Source organism: Neomonachus schauinslandi, chromosome 13, assembly GCF_002201575.2.
Source record: "Neomonachus schauinslandi chromosome 13, ASM220157v2, whole genome shotgun sequence".
Lineage (NCBI taxonomy): Eukaryota > Metazoa > Chordata > Mammalia > Carnivora > Phocidae > Neomonachus > Neomonachus schauinslandi.
In genome coordinates, this window is record NC_058415.1 from 986,046 (window position 1) to 1,007,425 (window position 21,380).

Sequence of the window (21,380 nt, forward strand, 5' to 3'; positions counted from 1 at the left end):
AGACACAGCGAGAGAGGGAACACAAGCAGGGGGAGTGGGAGAGGGAGAAGCAGGCTTCCCCCTGAGCAGGGAGCCCGATGCGGGGCTCGATCCCAGGACCCTGAGATCACGACCTGAGCCGAAGGCAGACGCTTAATCACTGAGCCACCCAGGCGCCCTAAATTAATTTTTAATTATAGAAATAACAAACACATACCCCTTAAAAATTTACAGTGCTGTGTGTATGGTTAGAGTTGGTTTATGTGACATTTGCCAAGTTTGTACACGTTTCCCTTTTGCTCACACAGTTTGTCTGTTTCTGTGTTTCCCTCTGTGTCTCTGTTTCTGTCTCTGTATTTCTGTCTCCGTGTGTCTTTCTCTCTCTGGGTCTCTGTCTACATGTCTCTGTGTGTCTGTTTCTATCTGTCTCTGTGTCTCTATCTCTGTTATTTCTGTCTCTGTGTGTCTCTGCGTATCTATCTGTTTTTCTCTTTCTCTGTGTGTCTGTCTGTCTCTCTCTCTGTCTCTGTGTGTAGGTAAAATCGACTGCCAGCTTCCTCACTCTAAGTCGGAGCCGCTGGTTGGGTTGGTTCTGTGCAATGAGACCTTGGCGTTCGCGTGTCTTCCCAGGTTGAAATATGCCCTGATCGGCCCCTGGGACAGATTATTTTGATGTAAAGCCAGTGGGATTCCCTTTTACTCCATTTGCTTGAATCACAAATGGACGCGATGCTGGCGCCCTGGAAGGCGCCCGCGTTGAAGTGCTCGGTGCGTGGGTGGCAAGTCTTGGTGTGCGTGCAGCTTCTGGAAGTGCCATTTCATGCAGGGTTCTGCTTTCCCTGCTCACTGGCCTGGCCTCGGGGGCGGTTTGTCTTCCTTGGTGCGTCTTGGGGAGGCGAGCCTGTGGCCGCGGGCTGTGCCTTGTGTGTGGTGGGTGGCTCTGTCCACGGTGGCCCACGCTGATGGACTGTGACCGCAGGTGCAGGGGAGGCTGGCCTCTGGGAGGCCTCCTCGGGCCGGAGAGTCTCTGGGTCCCCCTGTCAGCCTCTCTGCGGGGTGGGGGCCTCGTCAGCCCCGTTCTCCAGCCAGGTTAGACCCAGGCCCGTGTCGTGAGGACTGGGTTTGGACCCAGCTCTTCCTGCTTCGGGCTCCTTGCTGTGGTGGTGAAACTGGTCAGAGTCCCTCCCCATGAAATACAGGTGACTCTAGCTTCTCCTGACTTGGGCATGCCTGCCATCAGCCTCCTACAGGAGACCCCTCACGCCTTTGAAGAGCTCACTGAGCTCTCACTCTCAAGGCCCGGTCAGGGGACAGGTGAGGTCCCTGTCTGCAGCCGGGGTGGACGTGACTGTGCTTCCTGCCGAGGATTGTGTGAGGGGCCCACCCGGGATTCGTGGCACCCATGTGGGTGACCCCCAGATGCCAGGTGGTGTTGGGGTGGGGCGCCAGGGTGTCTCCGGGTGGGTTACAGCCCCTGCCCCCTGCATCCTAGGGTCTGTGGTCCAGAATGACATGCACTTAGGACTCAGGTGACCAGGGAGCGCGACCAAGCCTAGTTTGCAGAAGAGCACAGGGACCAGCAGAGCATCGTGTCTGAGCCTGTTCGCGCTCCCTGAGGCTTGGGTGGAGTGCCGTGGGGCTGATGTTTGGGGATGTCCACTCTGAGCCGTGCCCTTGTCCTCCCCAGCGGACAGCACCTTCGACAGTGGCCAGGGCTCCACGGTGTACTCGGACTCACAAAGCAGCCAGCAGAGTGTGGTGCTGGGCTCGCTGGCAGATGCGGCACTGCCCCCCACCCAGTGTGTGTGCAGCCCCCCGGTGAGCGTGAGCGTCAGCGACGGCCCGGTCCTGCCCTACAGCCTGCCCTCTCTGGGGACCTACCAGCAGCCTGCCACGGTGAGTCAGCTCACCCCCTCGGGCAGAGACCCTGTCCCCCGGGCTGTCCAGGCTGCAGCGGCCTGTGGTCAGGCCCCCCGGGCGGGCTGCCCTTGAAGGTCACTGGAGGCTGCAGCAGGTGAGAGAGTAGAAACGCAGAGCCCGGGGACAGCCGGGGCCTCAGAACTGTGACGGACCTGGCAGGGTCTCGCCCTGCGGCCGGGCTGGGGTCCCAGAGGAGCGTCCAGCCCGTGTCCACCCCGCTGAGTTCAGTAGCTCCTGGCCGTTCTCCACCAGATACCACGCGGCCATCGAATGTTAGAAGTGGGAGAGTGGCAGGATCGCGGAAAGAGTGCATTGACATTGGAGAAACCTGGGGGGTGGTTTGTGATGTGGAGACCTGGCCCGACGGCGACCCGGGTGTAGCTAGGCCAGGGGGTCACATGTGGTGTTCGTTCTTCAACGCCTCTGTTCATGCTGGAGGAAGCAGATAGGGCCCAGGCTTCCCAGTCCCAGGAGGCCAGCTGCAGAGCGCCGGCCTTGAGTGGGTGGGGGAGGGTCCGGAGGGACAGTTGGGCCCCAGGCCCCCGCTGTCCTGGTGCTGCCTGGGCTCCGTCCCTGTCCCCTGGGGCGGCCAGCGCCTTTGCCTCCGCTGCTGGGAGCCCAGACTCATGTCCAGCTGCCGTTTGTTGCTTTGCTAGTTTCTTGAGATGAAGTGACATAGATTTTAAACGGCGGGAGGAACTTGTTTAGGAAAAGGCGGATTGTCGCCCCGGAGTGGGGCAGCTTGGCCTTGGGCGGCCAGTCCCGGGGCGGAGCAGGAATGTTCCGCTGGCCCCCTCCCTCCTAGGTGCAGGGTCGGGCTTCCCTGGCCACCGTTACCCTCCACGCAGGCCCTCGTGGCGCCGGGCCGGATGCCCCCCACACGGGCGAGGCCAGAGCACTCTGTCCCGTGTCCTTGCCTGTTTGCGGACAGTCCCCTGGGACAGGCGGGGGGGCGTGGGGGTCCCCGGGGTGCATCAGGGCCTCCAGGAGGGTTGCCCTGGTAATGCCCCCCCCCCCCCCCCCCCCCCCCCCCCCCCCCCCCCGGGGCCGATGGAGGAGTCTGTGCACCAGCCACTCTGAGGCCTCCGGGCACCGAAGCAGCTGCCTCCCGCTGGGCCCGGGACCGTGGCTCATTCTGCACTGTGGCTTCAGATAAACGTCCCTCCTTATGCTGCTCTCGCGGAGCATTTACTGTGGAGGATGCAGTGAGTGGAAGGTCCCAGCCCCCGGAAAACCAGAGGACCTTTCGGGTCGGTGTGGAGGCCTGGGCCCTCCACCTCACACGCCCTCCCCGTGTTCACACCTGCTTCCTCCGCAGCCCCAGTATTTCTAAGGAAACTCCAGAAAGACGTTTTGCCTGTAAGGATTTCAGTCCATTTCTCTGTGGGATCGAGATTCTTGAAAACAGACTCCGACCACCTTATTACACCTAAAAGTGAACACATTAGCAGCTGTTCCTTGATAGCATCCAACACCCAGTGCTCAGATTTCGGGCTCTTTCCTGGGCCGTGTCTGGGCTGCTGCTGGCAGTGAGGACTCAGGCCCGCAGCCCGTTTCTCCTGGTGGCCACACCACTGGGGATCCCGCCACCATCCCCCATTGTTCACGTCCTTCCGAATCCTGTTTGTGACGTATCTGTGTGCATGTGTTTCATCTGGTCCTGTAGACGGAAAGCAAGTGCGTCTGTATCTTTCTCCCACCGCACGTTGAAACAGTGTCTCTCCCTGGTTCTGCAAAGCCCCTTAGGATGTTCTTTTCTCACAGTTGCATAATATCCTGTGGAGCTAAAGTTCCAGAACATTCCTTGGTTAGGAGCAGTGGCCATTCTCAGCTTAGGGGCTGCCACATCTCACCTGTGCCAAGCTTTGGGCCTAGGGAAAAGTCCCAGCTAGGGTGACAGGCTCAGGGAGTGAGGGACGGGGCCCAGGAGCTGTGGCGTGCAAGCCCGGTGGGGGCCTCCGGGCAGCTGGTGAGCGTGGTCATCCTTGCTCTCTGCAGCCTGGCCTGCCAGTGGGCTCCATCCCGCCCCCAGCCCACCCTCTGCTCCCACAGCAGCATTTCCCAGAGCCGGCCATAAGCTTTGCCCCCGTGCCGACGGGCCCAGGCCAGCCTGCGCCCCCTGGCCACCAGGTGAGTGTGGGCTGCCCCTGCTTGGCCCCACCCATGGGTCCCTCAGTCTTTCCAGCCCGGTGTGGGTGGGCAGCGAGGTCTGCTGGCCCAGGGCCTGTGGGTCTCAGGTGGGCCTGGGCCCCCTTTGCTCCTTCTCTGTGGTTCCCTGGGGCCTGGGGTGCAGGTGGGAGTGAGGGTTCCTGGATCCATAGCACTTGGAGCGGCACCACTTACGCGGAGTATTTCCCCCAGATCTGCGTGTGTCGGGCTCCAGGCTGGGTGTGTGTGTGTGGGAGTCGATTTTCTCGGTCGTGTCTAAGCACGTGGTGGGGGGGGTGTCTCAGCAGGACGTGGGTCTAAGAGAAGCCCCCTCTCTCCCCAGCCTCCTCCACTGGCCCAGCCGGCGCCCCTGCCGCCTGTCCTGGCCACACCGTCCGTGGGCCCTCTCCAGCCGGTGCCCCCCCACCTGCCTCCCTACCTCGCTCCGACGTCCCAGGTGCTGGCCCCTGCTCAGCTGAAGCCCCTCCAGATGCCACCGGCACATCTGCGGCCGCTCTCTCAAGTGCCTGCTCAGGTAGCCCCGCCCCGCCCCCACCTTGTCCACATCCCCAGCCTGGCTGGCCACTCCGTCCTCCGGCTGCCAGTGCTTGTGGGTCCACAGGTCGGAGCGCTCCCTGCGGGTGGGCGGCCGTGCCCACCTGCCCTTGGCATCTTTCCCAAGCATGTCCATCCAGGCCAGGGAGAGCTTTGGTCCCGGGTCAGGGCCGGAGGAGCCAGGGTGGAGCACAACGCTACGGCCCCTGTCCGTCACGGAGCCACCCAGGCTGTGCTGACCATGGTCCTGGGGCGTCCACGGCTTCAAGTGACCTGTGACTCTGGATGGCGCGTGGTGCCATCCACGGCTTCCATCTCATGGGTCCATCACATCGTGGGTGGGACTGGGCCGTGACGTGCTGCCTCGTTTGAAGATGTGAGTGTCCCTGCACTTCGCGGGCACCATCCGGAAGTTTCTTTCTGTCACCGGGCCTCGTCCCCGTCACAGCCACATCAGGTTGTTTTCACCGTCCAGTTGAACGGCCCTTTGCTCTCCAGTACACAGAAGTCGGCTCGCGCTCGGCAGCTGCTTTCTAATTGCGCAGAGGCGCGTATCACGTGATGGAGTTTGTGTGCCGGCCACCAGAAAGGTTTATTTATTTTATTTTTTGTTTTTTTTTTTTTTTTAAAGATTTTATTTTTATTTATTTGACAGAGAGATAGAGAGAGAGAACAAGTACGCAGAGGCAGGCAGAGGGAGAGGGAGAAGCAGGCTCCCCGCCGAGCAGGGAGCCCGATGCGGGGCTCGATCCCAGGACTCTGGGATCATGACCCGAGCCGAAGGCAGCCGCTTAACCGACTGAGCCACCCAGGCGCCCCGGTTTATTTATTTTATTAAAGATTTTTTTTTATTTAAGAGAGAGAGAGAGCACAAGTGGGGGGAGGGTCAGAGGGAGAAGCAGGCTCCCCGCCGAGCAGGGAGCCCGACGCGGGACTCGATCCCGGGACTCCGGGACCACGACCTGAGCCGAAGGCAGCGCCTCACCGACTGAGCCCCCCAGGCGCCCCCCGCCAGAAAGGTTTCGAGACAGAAGTACTGGAGAATCTGAAATGCTGGAGCGCTCACTCCATGAGGTCAGACGCCAGGCGTCTCCAGGATGCAAGACCAGACGCAGTTTCCAGAGCTCCGCTTCGGGGGAGGCCCGCTCCCCAGGCCCCGCAGCGCAGGCGCGCTGCCTCGGCACGTGGGCGCTCAAGGGCATGCTCTCCCTGACACGGCCTGCCACAGAATTCGGTGTCTGTGGGTGTGTCCAGACCCTCAGGGCCGGTCTGGTGGCTCTGCCGTCCTGGCTCTCCGAAGACGCGCCCGAGCTGCGGAGCTGGTGGGCCCTGCCGAGACCCAGACCTGAGCGCCGCGCTGTCCTGGCAGCCAACCACCGCACGGGGCGGACCGCGGCGCCAGGGGGTGCCCTCCGAAGCGCCGTCTGCCTGGGTTCGCGGCCGGGTTCCTCCGGGCGGTGCGGGCGTGCGGCGGGCCGGGCAGAGGCCTGCTGACGCCCACGCGCCTCCGTCTCTTCCAGGTGCCTCCGCTTCCCGTGGGGCCGCCCATCGCGCCCCTGGCCCCCGTCGACGGCCTCCCCGCAGCTCTCCCCGACCTGCCGGCCGCCAGCGGGCCCGCCGCGCGTGCGCCCTCTCAGTATTTCTCTCCCGCCGTCATCCTGCCGAGCCTCCCACTCGGCGCCGCCGCCGCCGCCGCCCCGCCCGCGTCGCCGGCCCTGCCCGTGCAGACGCTCAAGCTGCCCCACCCCGCCGGGGCGCCGTCGGCCGTGCCGTGCCGGACCATTGTGCCAAATGTGGCAGCCGGCGCCACCGCCATCCCTCTGCTGGCCGTGGCCGCTCAGGGTGTGGCCGCCCTGTCCATGCACCCTGCTGCCGTGGCCCAGCTCCCGGCCCAGCCCGCGTACCCGGCGCCCTTCCCGCAGGTGGTGCCCGGCGACATCCCACCCTCTCCCCTCCACGTGGCGCAGAACGCGCGGGCTGCCCCTGCACAGCTGGCGCCCCCCAGCCTGCCGCAGCCCCACCAGCCAAGCGTGGCGCGCCTTCCCGAGCAGGCTGCTCCGGCGGGCGGGGCGGGAAGCCAGGTAATCCGCCTGCCACGCAGGGCCGCCCTCCAGGCGCCGGGAGATGTCTTAGCATCTAACTCTGGGGCACGAGAGGGCCGCGGTCTCTGCTCCTCAGTACCCTGACCCGGGGCAGAGCGGGGGTGGGAGAGCAGGCCTGTCCCTCGGCCGTGGCTTCTCTCTCGCGTGTAGGACGTCCGCCTCCTCCAGAGCTGCGGGAATTGGGGTGACTGTGGTTCCCCCATCGGGCCCTTCCGAGGGTCAGTTGCAGCTGCTTGTGGTGGCATGGTGGGCGTCAGGGCACCTGCCGTCCCCTGGGCGGGGTCTGGCAGCCCCGGCGTGGGCTCACCCCCATCTCAGCAGCCAGGCTGTGAGGCAGACAGGGCTCTGAGGGGCACACAGCAGACAAGGACGACGTCTGGGGTCCGGTGGGGACCTCAGGCTGCTTGCCATGCTGACGGTGACGGGACGAGGGTGACAGGCCCTGCTGGATGGGCAGGCCTCCCCAGGGCTCCACACCCGCACAGCCCACGTGTGGTTTGGAGCTCCAGGGCTGTTTTCCAACTTTGTGCGAGGAGAGGAGCCGGAGTGGGGGCCTCTCGCCTGGGAGCCCCTCCACCTTGCAGCCTGTTTCCTGGGGGCCTCTCACCTGGGGGACCACCCCCACCTGGCTTTCAGCCTCAACCGCTGTGTGCCTGCAGCGAGCCCTTGGCCTTCCGAGCTTAGACTCTCCTGTGTGGTGGGGCCAGTAGCCCCCTTTAGGCTTCGTGGTGGAGCTCTGTCCCCAGACTGCGTGGAGGGTCCAGGCATCACCCTGCACTTACCCAGTCTGGATCCAGTCTGGAATTAGACTCCCTGTCCTGAGAGCACATGGGTTCTCTGGGCCGTCGACTCGCAGTGTCTGATTCCAGAAAGGATTTGTTCTTGGCGAAGGGAAGGGTAGTTTGGGTTGATGACCAGGTGTGAGGAGGTGCTGCGGTCTGGTGCCTGATTGCATGACCACCTGCCAGTCCGTTACTCGGGCTTACGCCCATTCACAGGTCAGGGCTGTTTGGGGAAAGCCAAGGGAAGGGCCGAGCGGAGGCCTGGGATCTGCGGTGTCAGGGCCTGGCCTGGTGCCTCGCTGCCTTGCCGGCCTGGTGTGCTGGGTCGCTTGCTCAGCCGATGGCTGGAGAAGGCACTGTGCACTCAGAGGTCGTCGGCCAGGCCTGGTGGCCTCCCTGCTGTCTGTGGTTTGTTGACGGGCTGGGCTGGCCACCTCACGGGCTTCCCTGTGCTGAGAGCGGACTCCCCTGAACACAGCAGCTGGGGTGCTTCCAGGAGAGAATGGGGCCACCAGGCTGCGGCTTCCGTATCCGACCCCACGCGCCATGTTGCTGATCTGTCCCACACCAGAAGGGCTAGCAGTGGGCCTGCCCGTTGCTGACCTCATCCCAGAGGTAGGGCGGGATGGAGGCTCCCGCTCGTCTACACGGGGGGGGGGGGGGGGGCCCTCCTTCCACTTGTCTCAACCATCCCACCAGGAGCTGTCACAGAGGGGACCGTGAGGAGTCCAGCCCACTGAAGGCCAAGGTCCCCGGGTCCCTCTTGAGTGTGGCTGACAGGTTGGGAAAGGGGGCAGCGTGTGGGTCAGGCCCCTTGGGTGGCAGTGGGGGGCCGTGTTTGGTGCTAAGTACATGCCACCCATGGAGCTTCAGCTGGACTCAGCTACGGGTTCGTAAACGAAGTGTGGTTTTAGGTTTGATTGTACGCAAACAGGGACCCGAGAGTTTCTGCCGAATCTGGGTGCTAACGCGCTCTGCGGCCGTGGCTGTATTGGAGAGGGACTATGGGTGTGCTCGCCCGCCTTGGTCCAGGACCCTTGGCAGAGGCGTGGCCAGTCTCTGACTTGCATCCCTGTCCCCTGTGTCCCCAGATCCTGCTTGGCCACCCGCCTCCATACGCTACAGATGTCACCGCCCAGGTCCCCGTGGCGCCTGCGCCAGCCACCGTCCTCTCCCCACCTCTGCCGGAAGCGTTGCCGCCCACTGTCCCCGAGCTGCCTCAGCTCCCCAGCTCCCTGGCCCCTGCGGTGGTGGCTGCTTCTCAGGGCCTGCCCATCCAGACCACCCCACTCCTGCCGCCTGCTTCCCGCCCACCGCCGCCCACCGGGCCCGGGATTACCGGCCCCTGCCCGGCCGTGCAGCTGACGGTGGAGCCGGCCCCAGAGGTGCGTGCCCCTGCCCTCGGGCTCAGCCCCTGATCCTGACCCGAGCCGCGCCCCGTGCAGTGGTATCAGGTCTCAGCTCTGGAAGTCGCGAAGCGCTCGGGAAGATGGAAGTGTGTGCCCTGGGCCCGCTGTTCTGTCCTCCGCTGTCCCCAGATGTCAGGCTTTCCTCGAACGCATGCCGCTGGAGAGCGTGGTGTTTACACGTGGATTTGCGGGGCCTTCCCTCAGGGGCGGCGGGAAGACCGGTGGCAAGCCTTCCTGGGCCCGTGTGCTTGCCAGTGGGGAAAATCAAAGTGGGTTAACATGTTGGCCAAGGAGGGGCCCCCGCCTTTAGGAACCCCACAAGATAAAAACCCTCATACCGGCCTCACGTGGTCGGCTCTCCGGGCGGGGAGGTGGGGAGACAGCAGTCTGCGGCTCTACCACCGTGACGCGTCTCCTATCCGCGGTTTTGTTTCAGGAGCAGGCCTCCCAGGACAAGCAGCCCGGCCCCCCGCAGAGCTGCGAGAGGTAACGGCCCCATTGGCCCCTGGGGACGGTGGGGGCGGCCCGTGGGCTCACCCTGAGCTCAGCCCACCCACTGCGCTCCGCACCAACGCCCACTGCACCTTCCCCTCACGAGTCGGCTTCTAGTGGTGTCACCCATTTCCAAGCCCGACTTGGTCCTCTGGGCTCTGGCTGCCTCGTGCTCCCGTCCGTGTCCTGATCTTAGTGCCTGTCTGTGGTGCCCGGGATGTTCTACGAGGGAGAGGCAGTGGACAAAGAGTCAGCAGGCCTGGGGGCCAGCAGAGGATGGAGGGCAGGGCAGTCTGGCCCACCCCCAGGCTCCCCGGCACCATGGCTGCCGGCCACCCGTCGTCACAGAACATGTCACGGTTGGGGAGGGATTGGATGCGGGCAGTGGCCGTGTAGCCCAGTGCAGTAGTCCCAGGGGGTTGTCGAGCTCCCGTTGCTGTTACACAGATGGGGAAGCTGAGGCACAGGGGAGGATTTTCTTAATCCTGTCGCTTTCTGCGAGCCCGTGGGGCCTGAGTCACAGGTCAAAAGTCAGCGAGCACAAAGGTCCCGGGTCAGACAGCCCACTCATTCCCCACGACACCAGTGCTACCCAAGACAGAACTGCAGCAGAAGGGGCTGGGGGCCCCGAAGGTGGGGTCAAGGCTGGCTTCGGGCCCTCCAGGTTTTCTGGCCATTCCTGAAAATCCACGCTTCCCACGTGAGGCTCTCTGCAGATTGCTGTCACGCTCTTGGTCTCCACACAGCTACGGAGGGTCCGACGTGCCCTCCGGCAGAGAGACGAGCGACAGCTGTGAGGGTGCGTTCGGTGGAGGGCGGCTGGAAGGCAGGGCCGCCCGGAAACATCACCGCAGGTCAACACGCGCGCGCTCCCGCCAGGAGAGAGCCAGCCGCCCCCGGCTGACCATCCTGAACGTGAGTGGCCGGCAGGGCGGGCCGGTGGTGCAGGGCTCCCTGGACGCGGCCTGCTCCGGTCTCAGCACCTGAGTGTCCCGTAGGTGTGCAACACGGGCGACAAGATGGTGGAGTGCCAGCTAGAGACACACAACCACAAAATGGTGACGTTCAAGTTCGACCTGGACGGGGACGCGCCTGATGAGATTGCCACCTACATGGTGAGGTCGGGAGCCTTCGCGGGCCGGCAAGGCCGTCTCCTGTCCGGGGGGTCCCTGGCCTCTGCAGGTGGCTGCCCGCCCCAGGCGGTGCTGGCCCGTCACCTCGAGGGCTGCCTCTCTCGTGGAGCCAGCCGCCTGGCTGGGGCTCCCCTCTCGGGCTGAGTGCAGAGCAGAAGTGAAGTAGATCCACTGGGGTAGAAACGGCACGCGCCCCCCCCCCCCCCCCGCGGCCCCCCAGCAGCGTTCCCTGTCCCGTTGCAGGTGGAGCACGATTTCATCCTGCAGGCAGAGCGGGAGACGTTCATCGAACAGATGAAAGACGTCATGGACAAGGCAGAGGACATGCTCAGTGAGGACACAGACGTCGACCGTGGCTCTGACCCTGGGACGAGCCCACCGCACCTCAGCACCTGCGGCCTGGGCACCGGGGAGGTGAGTCCTGGGTGTGGGGTCCCGGGAGGGCCAGGGCTTGCTGACGCCCTAAACCTAGGCTTTGTGCACACGAGGCCTGCCCGAGGTGCCCGTGAGTCACGCAGTGTTGGGTGAGGTGGCCGGGAGGGTGGGCACCTTCAGTTCGGTGGGAAACGTCAGAGCTCCAGAGGCCCCTCGGATGTTTTGAGGCCACGCTGTGCTCTGCAGGAAGTCCTTGTTCCGTGTGGTCTGCTGATTTCTGACCCTTTACTTCCACCAGGAGAGTCACCAGTCCCAGGCAAACGCTCCTGTGTATCAGCAGAACGGTACGTCTGTCTTCTGGGCCCCATCTGCCAGCCAGACACATCTTTGGAGGAGGCATTTCCATCCCCATTCTTTTTCTGTCTGTTAGTGGGCATTTGATCAGACCCCACTGAGCGTATCGTAAGGGGGTTTGGTCATCACCAGGGGTGGGGGTGGTTGCTGCAGTGCGTGGGGAGCGTCTCCCCAGGTGTGGGCAGGGCTGACCTGAGGAGCTGGGCCTGGTGCTGGTGGGGACTGAGCGCGGTGTGGACTCACCGCTGCCTCCTGTGGCCCCGGCTGGCATTACTCTTCGCTGATGGCACTGCAGGCATCCCAGGAGCTAAGCCTGTGTTTGGGGGTGTTGTGTGAGCCCTGCCAGTAGCCCCTGACTGGGCTGCATATGCCCCCCCCACCGGTGTGAGTTCCCCAGTGCAGGTCTGGTGCCAATGGTGGGGGGTCCCATTGGCCACGGGAGAAATTCACTTCGTCTCCCTTGCTGCTTTTGCCCTGCTCCATAGTCCTGCACACAGGGAAGCGGTGGTTCATCATCTGTCCAGTGGCTGAGCACCCAGCGGTGGAGGCCCCTGAATCTTCGCCCCCACTTCCTCCAAGCTCCATGCAGCCAGAAGCCAGTCAAGGTAGGAGCAGCTGGAAGTTCCAAGCCCTTCTCCCTGGTAACGTGGCATGCTGGCTCCCCCCAGCACAGTCACCCTGCAGCCCAGAGCAGCCTGGGACCATGTCATGTCTGCATCCCTAGCCTGGTTTTCCTCCTAATGAGCCCAGTCAAGGTGGCACGCAGGCTTGAGCCAGTCCTTACCTTCATGGTGCAGGGGACACACCTGGACTGCTCAGGAGTGTACTGGGAGGTCTCTGCCCTTGCTCTCTCTTACCAGTTTGGGCACGTGGCTCCCACCTCTCACTCCTTCACTCTGTGTGACTCACCTGCAAGGACATGCTCCTCCTGGCTCTGCTTGTTCTGGGGGTGGGGTGGGAAAGTCCCTTTCAGTGCTAAAACTCTGATTTTAGATTGTTCCCAAGGAAATCTGCCTGATACTGATCTGCCCCTGTGTGGACAGATGCCAGCAAGCTTGCCCTTGGGGCTGTCGGTTAAATCCTGATTCTTTGGTCCCTTGGGAGGCTGAAAATAGTCACTTGAACAGATTTTAGGTTTAATTTCCTGTAAGCTGGCAGGAAAAAGTTGCCAATTATGTAACTTGACCTAACTTTATAGCACATTTGTGAAAAATATTTGTAAATCATTTTTCATTTTGTATCTTGTGCTCCCAATGACTTCCATCGTACTTTTGGAGATTTGTTCCTATGGGGAAAAGGTCAGCCTAATAACAAAATCCCAGCGGAGCCAATAACAGAGACCTGGTGACCTCAGATAAAGGGTCTGTCCCAACCTGGGTGAAGGATCAGGGGGGCAGCAGCATTGTCTGCAGTGGCTCAGTTTTTAAAATAAGAATATGCTCAACTACTACTTGATTTTAATGCATACATACGTAGTTAACTGGGGGGGGGAAGATCCTTCTAGAAATAAAGCTGATTTTTGGTGTGCTGCAGTGATTCATGGGCCATGCCCAAGGTAAGCCCTAGTTCCCTCATCTGTGCGCTAATCTCAGGAAACCTTTTGGAGCCAGTTTATTTGAAAAAAAAAAAAAAATTAGCTACTTCCAGGGATGGCAGACCTGTTCATTCGGATGAACACTGAGGATGATCAGAGAAGTTGGATGAATTATAAAGATCGTCGGCTTGAAGGTATTTGGGCATCTGAGGACAGTGCAGATCAGGCCAGGGTCCAGGGTGGAATGGAGACCAGGATTAAAGGGAGCCCAGTGCTGGGTCTGCTCCCCTGGGGGCAGTTCCCATTCCTGCAGGGTGACTGAGAGGCTGAGCACTGAAGCTTTGACAGCTCACCAGCCCCGAGAAAAGGGGCTGAGTCCTGCTGGCAAAGTGACAGGCCAGGCAGAGAGAGGAGCTGCCTCAGCACGGTGCCCGCATTAGGGTGACCTCGGGGTGTCTGCTGTGTGCTTAGGCAGAAGCACTCAGGTCCTTTCTGCAGGAAGGTAGCACTGTCTGGACCTCACAGTTGTACAACTTTATGAACACACTATCTGACTCATAGTAAAAAATAGGCAGAGATTTTGGTTCTGGGTAAGATGGAGTGTGCACACAACACCAGCCCTTCACTTCCTGAAGCTAGCTATATGCCAGGGCCAGTGCAGAGCACAGCTCTTTGAGACTTGGGAAGTAAGTAGCAACAGGAGGATGGGGAAGTGCACCAAAATTCCAGGGATTCCTGGGCTAGTGGTGAGCTTGGCATTTCCCTCTGATGCCTCAGGGCAGCATGAAGCCTGGGAGTGAATGCTGGGTGCAGACAGGGAAGCTCCAGGAGATGCCCACTAGTTTTGGCTTGCAGAGCAGGAAGAAGAAGGAACTCCTAAAGCTCAGAGCATGGTGTGGGTCCCTCGCTGTTTTCTTCCCCCTTGTCTTGTGCCCTAGTCCACAGACAAGTTCTGAGGGGTAGCAGCAGTAACAGGAGCCAACATGGTGATATAAGGGAGAGCCCTTCTCTGCTGGGTGGAGCCAGGGCTCAAAGGCTATAGAACCAAAACCCATTGCTTTTTTTCACTTTCTGTTCTCCGGCCACTTGGCTCTGCTCCTCACAGTTGTGGAAGTGAATGGTTTCTCTCTAGGGAGCTGGAAAGGGGAGTCCCGTGGATCAGGGAAATCACGCAGAAAGGAGGAGCTTGGGAAAGCAACCCCATCAAGTTGTTGATGAACTTCTGGGTTTGCCCCTGACCTGTGCATGTATGGATCTGATTTTAATTAGCATATAATAAACTGAGAACTGAGGTGATGGATAGACTGGCCCCTGAGTGCTACACACATGTTTCAGGTCAGATTAGAACTGCAAAGACACTGACAACTAAACTGATGTTATAGCCACAGGTCATAGAAGAGGAGTTGTAACTTTCAGCTTGAATCTAAGTAGGTCAGTTGCTTGCTAAAGGAAAAATATCAGCCTATCACCATAGGATGTAAACAGACTTAGGGTCTCATAATATTCAAAATCCAATCCAGTCTGATTCAACCAGTGCAATCCAAATACTTATCAAATGAAAAACCATAAAAATGCCAACTTGCTTTGGAAAAGGACAGCCAACACTTAGCAATGGCAAGATAAAATAGATGTTGGGATGATCTCACAGAGACTTTAAAGAAACTATTGTAAATATGCTTCAACAAGCAGTCACAAACATTCTTGAAACAAATGTTAAAGTGGAAAGTATCTGTGAAGAAGTGGGATACAAAGAGGAGACACACGGAAACTCGAAAACTGAAAACTAAGATACCTGAACTAATCAGAACTTAGAAAAAAATGAATAGAGCTTCACGGGCTGTGGAACAGAAATGGAGGTCTAACATTTGTGTCATCAGTCCCAGAAGCAGAAGAGAAAGAGTGCAATGCTGAAAAAATATTTGAGGAAATAATGTGGAAAACTTCCCAAATTTGGTGAAAGGCAAACCTATAGATCGAAGGAGCTGAATGAATCCCAAAAAGTATAAACCCAAAGAAATCCATACCTGGACACATCATAAACTGCTGAGAAATAAAGATAAAAAATTGTGAAAGCAGCCAGAGGAAATGACCTCGATGTCAAAAGTATTTCTACATTCCGACTGAAGTGGTAAAATACTGATTCTAAGTAGACTGTGGAAAGTTAAGTATGCATTTTGTAAGTCCTATGGCAATCGCTAAAAGAATTACAGAAAACAGTGTAGTCAAAATTATAATGGATAAAGCTATAATACAAAAAAAGAGCCCCCCCCCCCAAAAAAAAGGAAAGAAAGAAGAAAGAGGATTTTTTAAAAAAGGGGAACAGGGAACAAACAAATCATAGACCTACATCTAAACATAACAGTAATTGAATTAAATGTAAGTGGTCTTAGCACATCATTTAAAAGACAGAGATTGTGAGAGTAGATTAAGAGAAAACCCGACCTAATTATTTGCTATCTATAAGAAACTTCAAATATAATGATATAAGTGGGTTTAAAGAAAAAGCATGAAGATATACCATGCAAACACCAATCAAAAGATCATTGGCATGACTATTTAATATCCTACAAAATAGATTTCAGAGCAGAGAAGATTACCAGGAATAAAAAATAGCAACAAAAACAACATTACAACCTAGAAAAAAATGGATAAATTCCTAGAACACCTAACCTTCCAAGACTGAATCACAAAGAAATAGAAAATCTGAATAGACTGACTACAAGTAATGAAATTGAATCAGTAATTTAAAAAGTCTGCCCAGAAACAAAAGTCCAGGATCAGAAAGCTTCAGGTGAATTCTACCAAACATTTATTTTATTTTATTTATTTTTCTCATAAGGGAAATTTAAGTTTTTTATTAAGAAAATAAAAACAAACTACAACAAAACGTCTGCAGCTGAAGTTTTTTTTTTATTTAAAGATTTTTATTTATTTATTTAACAGAGATAGCACAAGCAGGCAGAGTGGCAGACAGAGGGAGAGCGAGAAGCAGGCTCTCTGCCAAGCAGGGAGCCCAGTGCGGGGCTCGATCCCAGGACCCTGGGATCATGACCTGAGCCGAAGGCAGACGCTTAACGACTGAGCCACCCAGGCGCCCCTGCAGCTCAAGTTTTATATAGAGAGCAATTTATAGCAAGGAATACTTATAAAACAACAAAAATTTCAATTCAATTATTTATACTTCTACCTTAAGAAACCAGGGAAAGTACATCTGAAACTAATTAATACTTTATGTCAACAACATTGGAATCAAAATAACTTTTTTTTGAGTGATACTCAATTTTTTAATTTTAATTTTTAAAATTTTTATTTTAATCACCTGGGGCTCATCACAAGTACCCTCCTTAATCCCCATCACTGATTTCACCCATCCCCCACTCACCTCCCCTGTGATCCCTGAGTTTGTTTTCTGTAGTTAAGAGTCTGTTTCTTGGTTTGCCTTTCTCTTTTTCCCTTTGCTCATTTTTTTCTTAAATTCCATATATGAGTGGGATCATATGGTATTTGTCTTTCTCTTACTGAATTATTTCACTTAGTGTTATGTTCTCTAGCTCTATCCATGTTACTGTGAATGGCAAGATTTCATTCTTTTTTATGGCTGAATAATATTCCATTGTATATATGTGTACACACTACATTTTCTTTATCCATTCATCAACTGGTAGATACTTGGGCCACTTCCATAATTTGGCTATTATAAATACTGCTGCTATAAATGTCAGAGTACATATATCCTTTTGAATTAGTGTTTTTATATTTCTTTGGATAAATACCCAGTAGTGCAATTGCTGGATCATAGGGTAGTTCTATTTTTTAACTTTTTGAGGAACCTCCATACTGTTTTCCAAAGTGGCTGCACCAGTTTTCATTCCCACCATTAGTGCACAAGGGTTCCTTTTTCTCCACATCCTCGCTGTTGCAACACTTGTTTCTTTTGTTGTTGATATTAGCCATTTTGACAGGTATGAGGTGATATCTCCTTGTAGTTCTGATTTGTATTGCCCTGATGATGAGTGTTGGGCATCTTTTCATGTGTCTGTTGACCACCTGTATGTTGTCTTTGGAGAAATGTTTATGTCTTCTGCCAATTTTTAATTAGATTATTTCTTTTTTGGGTGTTGATTTTATAAGTTCTTTATATATTTTGGATACTAACCCTTTATCAGATGTGTCATTTGCAAATACCTTCTCCCATTCCATAGGTTGCCTTTTTTAGTTTTGTTGTTTCCTTTGCTGTGCAGAAGCTTTTTATTTTGATGAAGTTCCAATAGTTTATTTTTGCTTTTGTTTCTCTTACCTCAGGAGATGTGTCTAGAAAAATGTTGCTATGGCTGATGTCCGAGAACATACTGCCTGTGCTCCCTTCTAGGATTTTTATGGTTTCAGGTCTCACATTTAGGTCTTTCATCCATTTTTAATTTATTTTTGTGTATGGTCCAGAAGAAAATGGTCCAGTTACCTTGTTTTCATGTAGCTGTCCAGTTTTCCCAGCACAGTTTGTTGAAGAGACTGTCATTTTCCCATTGGATATTCTTTCCTGTTCTGTCAAAGATTAATTGACCTTATAATTGTGGGTTTATTTCTGGGTTTTCTGTTCTGTTCCTATTGATCTATGTGTCTGTTTTGGTGCCAATATCATACTATTGTGATTATTACAACTGTGTAATATAACTTGAAGTCTGGAATTGTGATGCCTCCAGCTTTTCTTTTTCAAGACTGCTTTGGCTTGGGACTTCTGTGGTTCCCTTACAAATTTTAGGATTGTTTGTTCTGGTTCTGTGAAAAATGCTGTTGGTATTTTGATAAGGATTGCATTAAATGTGTAGATTGCTTTGGGTGGTATGGACATTTTAAATATTCTTCCAATCCATGAGCACAGAATGTGTTTACATTTCTTTGTGTCCTCTTCAGTTTCCTTCATCAGTGTTTTATAGTTTGCAGGGTGTAGGTCTTTCACCTCTTTGGTTAGGTTTATTCCTAGGTATCATTATTTTTGTTGCAGTTGTAAATGGGATTGATCCCTTTGTCTCTTTCTGCTGCTTCATTATCGGTGTATAGAAACAGATTTCTGTATGTTGATTTTGTATCCTGTGACTTTACTGAATTTGTGTATCAGTTCTAGCAATTTTTTGGTGGAGTCTTTCAGGTTTTCTATAGAGTATCTTGTCATCTGCGGATAGTGAAAGTTTGACTTCTTCCTTGCTGATTTGGATACCTTTTATTTCTTTTTCTTGTCTGATTGCTGTGGTTAGGACTCCCATTACTATGATGAGTAAAAGTGGTGACATTAGACATCCTTATCTTATTCCTGACCTTAGGGGAAAAGCTTTCAGTTTTTCTCTATTGAGGATGATGTTAGCTGTAGATTTTTCTTTTTTTTAAAGATCTATTTATTTATTTATTTTAGAGAGGGGAGGAGGAGCAGGGGGAAAGAGAGAATCTCAATCAGATTCCTGCTGAGTGCAGAGTCCGATGTAGGGCTCGATCTCACGACCTTGAGATCATGACCTGAGCCAAAACCAGGAGTCAGAAGCTTAACCAACTGAACCACCCAGGCGCCCTAGCTGTAGATTTTTCATGTATGGTCTTTATTATGTTGAGGTGTGTTCCCTCCAAACCTACTTTGTTGAAGGTTTTTATCATGAATGGATGGATGTTGTGCTTTGTCTCATGCTTTTTCGGCATCTACTAAAATGATCGTATGGTTTTTATTCTTTCTTTTACTGATGTGTGATGTATCATGTTGATTGATTTCCCAATATTGAACCAACTTGCAGCCCAGGAATAAATCCCACTTGATCATGGTGAATGAATTTTTAAAAAATGTATTGTTGGATTCAGTTTGCTAGTGTTTTGTTGAGGATTTTTGGATCTGTGTTCATCAGGGATATTGGCCTGTAGTTCTTTTTTAGTGTTGCCTTTTTCTGGCTTTGGTATAATGGATATACTGGCCTCATAGAATGAATTTTGAAGTTTCCCTTCTTCTTCTATTTTTTGGAATAGTTTGAATAGTTTGAGAAGAATAGGTATTAACTCTTCTTTAAATGGTAAAATTCACCTGTGCAGGCATCTGGTCCTGGACTTTTGTTGTTGGGACTTGTGTTTGTTGGGAGTTTTTTGATTACTGATTGAATTTCTTTGCTGGTAATCCATCTGTTAAAATTTTCTATTTCTTCCTGATTCAGTTTTGGGAGGTTATTTTTCTAGGAATTTATCCATTTCTTCTAGGTTGTCCAATTTGTTGACATATAGTTTTTCATAGTATTCTTTTATAATTGTTTGTATTTATTTCTGTGGTGTTGGTTGTTATTTCTCTTCTCTCATTTTGATTTTATTTATTTGAGTCCTTTTTTTCTTACTGATTTTTTTCAAAGAACAGGACCTGGTTTCATTGATCTGTTCTACTGTTTTTTTTAGTTTCTATATCATTTATTTCTGCTTAATCGTTATATTTCCTCCCTTTTGCTGGTTTTAGGTTTCGTTTGTTTGTTTGTTTTCTAGCTCCTTTAAGTGTATGGTTAGGTTGTTTGAGAATTTTCTTCTTGCGGTAGGCTTGTATTGCTACATACGTCCCTCTTAGAACCACTTTTTCTACATCCGAAAGGTTTTGGACTGTTGTGTTTTCATTGTCATTTGTTTTCATGCGCTTTAAAATTTTCCTCTTTTATTTCCTGTTTGAACCATTCATTATTCAGTAGCATGTTATTTAACCTCCATGTTTTTGTGGTCTTTCTGGGTTTTTTTCTTGTGGTTGACTTCTAGTTTCATAGTGTTGTAGTCAGAAAAAGTGCATGGTATGACTGATCTTTTTCAACTTCTTGAGGCTTGTTTTGTGGCCTAATATGTGATGTATTCTGGAGAATGTTCCATGTGCACTTGAAAAGAATATGTATTCTGTTTTAGGATGGAATGTTTTGTATACATCTGTTATGTCCATTTTGTCCAGTGTGTCACTCAAAGCCAATGTTTCCTTCTTGACTCTTCCGTTTTGATGATCGGTCCATTGATATAAGTGGGGTGTTAAAGTCCCCTACTATTATTGTATTATTATCAATGAGTTCCTTTATGCTTGTTATTAACTGTTTTATGTATTTGGGTGCTCCTGTGTTGGATGCATAAATATTGACAATTGTTGTGTCTTCTTGTTGGATTGTCCCCTTTATTATTATATAGCATCCCTCTTTGTTTCTTGTTGCAGTCTTCATTTTAAAGTCTATTTTGTTCAAGATAAGTATTGCTGCTCCAGCTTTCTTTTGACATCCGTTAGCAGGATAAATGTTTCTCCATCCCCTCATTTTCAATCTGCAGGTGTCTTTAGGTCTGAAATGAGTCTTTTGTAGGCAGTATATAGATGGGTCTTTTTTTTTTTTTTTTAAATCCATTCTGTCACCTTTTGTCTTTTTATTTTTTTTTTAAGATTTTATTTATTTGACAGAGATATAGCGAGAGAGGGAACACAAGCAGGGGGAGTGGGAGAGGGAGAAGCAGGCTTCCCACTGAGCAGGGAGCCCAATGCGGGGCTCAATCCCAGGATGCTGGGATCATGACCTATATCATGATATAGAAACTAAAAAAAACAGTAGAACAGATCAATGAAACCAGGTCCTGTTCTTTGAAAAAAATCAGTAAGAAAAAAAGGACTCAAATAAATAAAATCAAAATGAGAGAAGAGAAATAACAACCAACACCACAGAAATAAATACAAACAATTATAAAAGAATACTATGAAGAACTATATGTCAACAAATTGGACAACCTAGAAGAAATGGATAAATTCCTAGAAAAATAAGCTGAAAGCAGGTGCTTAACGACTGAGCCACCCAGGCGCCCCACCCTTTGTCTTTTGATTGGAGCATTTAGTCCTTTTACATTCAGAGTAACTATTGAGATATGTTTATTGCCATTTTATTACTTGTTTTGTCATTTCTGAAGATTTTCTCTGATCCTTTGTTGGGTTGCTGGTTTCTTTAGTGACATATTTGTATTTCTTTCTATACTTTGCATATTTGTTAGTCATTTTTTCCATATGGTTACCATTAGGTTTGTATATAACATCTTGTGCCTACAGCAGTCTATATTAAGTCAGTGATCATTTAAGTTTGGACCTATTCTTTACTCCTCTCCACATTTTAGGTATATGGTGTCATATTTTATGTTCTTTTATGAGTTCCTTGACTGAATTTTTACAAAATACTCATATTTACTGCTTTTGTGTTTCCTACCTTTATACTGTCACTCTTGGTCTCCTTTCTACTCAAAGATCCCCCTTTAATATTTCTTGCAGGGCTAGTTTAGTGGTCATGAATTTCTTTAGCTTTTGTTTGTCTGGGAAAATCTTTATCTCTCCTTCTGTTATGAATGATAGCCTTGCCGGATAGAGTATTCTTGGTTGCAGGTTTTTCTCATTTAGCACTTGGAATATATCATGCCACTCTCTTCGGGCCTGCAAAGTTTCTGCTGAAAAAATCCCCTGATAGACTTATGTAGTTGCCCTTGTATGTAACTATCTTGTCTTGCTGTTTTTAATATTTTTTCTTTATCACTATATTTTGCCATTTTAATTACAATATGTCTTGGTGTGGATCTGCTTTTGTTGA

The 21,380-nt window shown here is 52.7% G+C and overlaps 1 protein-coding gene across 1 annotated transcript in view; it reads left to right on the top strand.

Moving 5' to 3' along the window:
• WNK2 (WNK lysine deficient protein kinase 2) overlaps positions 1-21,380 on the top strand; it is a 165,517-nt gene that overhangs the window by 83,030 nt on the left and 61,107 nt on the right. Inside the window, 11 exon segments of the mRNA XM_044920735.1 lie at positions 1,667-1,875; positions 3,898-4,029; positions 4,391-4,582; positions 6,123-6,683; positions 8,578-8,871; positions 9,332-9,381; positions 10,134-10,302; positions 10,386-10,502; positions 10,764-10,934; positions 11,194-11,239; positions 11,735-11,854. Of these exon segments, the coding sequence (XP_044776670.1) occupies positions 1,667-1,875; positions 3,898-4,029; positions 4,391-4,582; positions 6,123-6,683; positions 8,578-8,871; positions 9,332-9,381; positions 10,134-10,302; positions 10,386-10,502; positions 10,764-10,934; positions 11,194-11,239; positions 11,735-11,854 (2,061 nt within the window).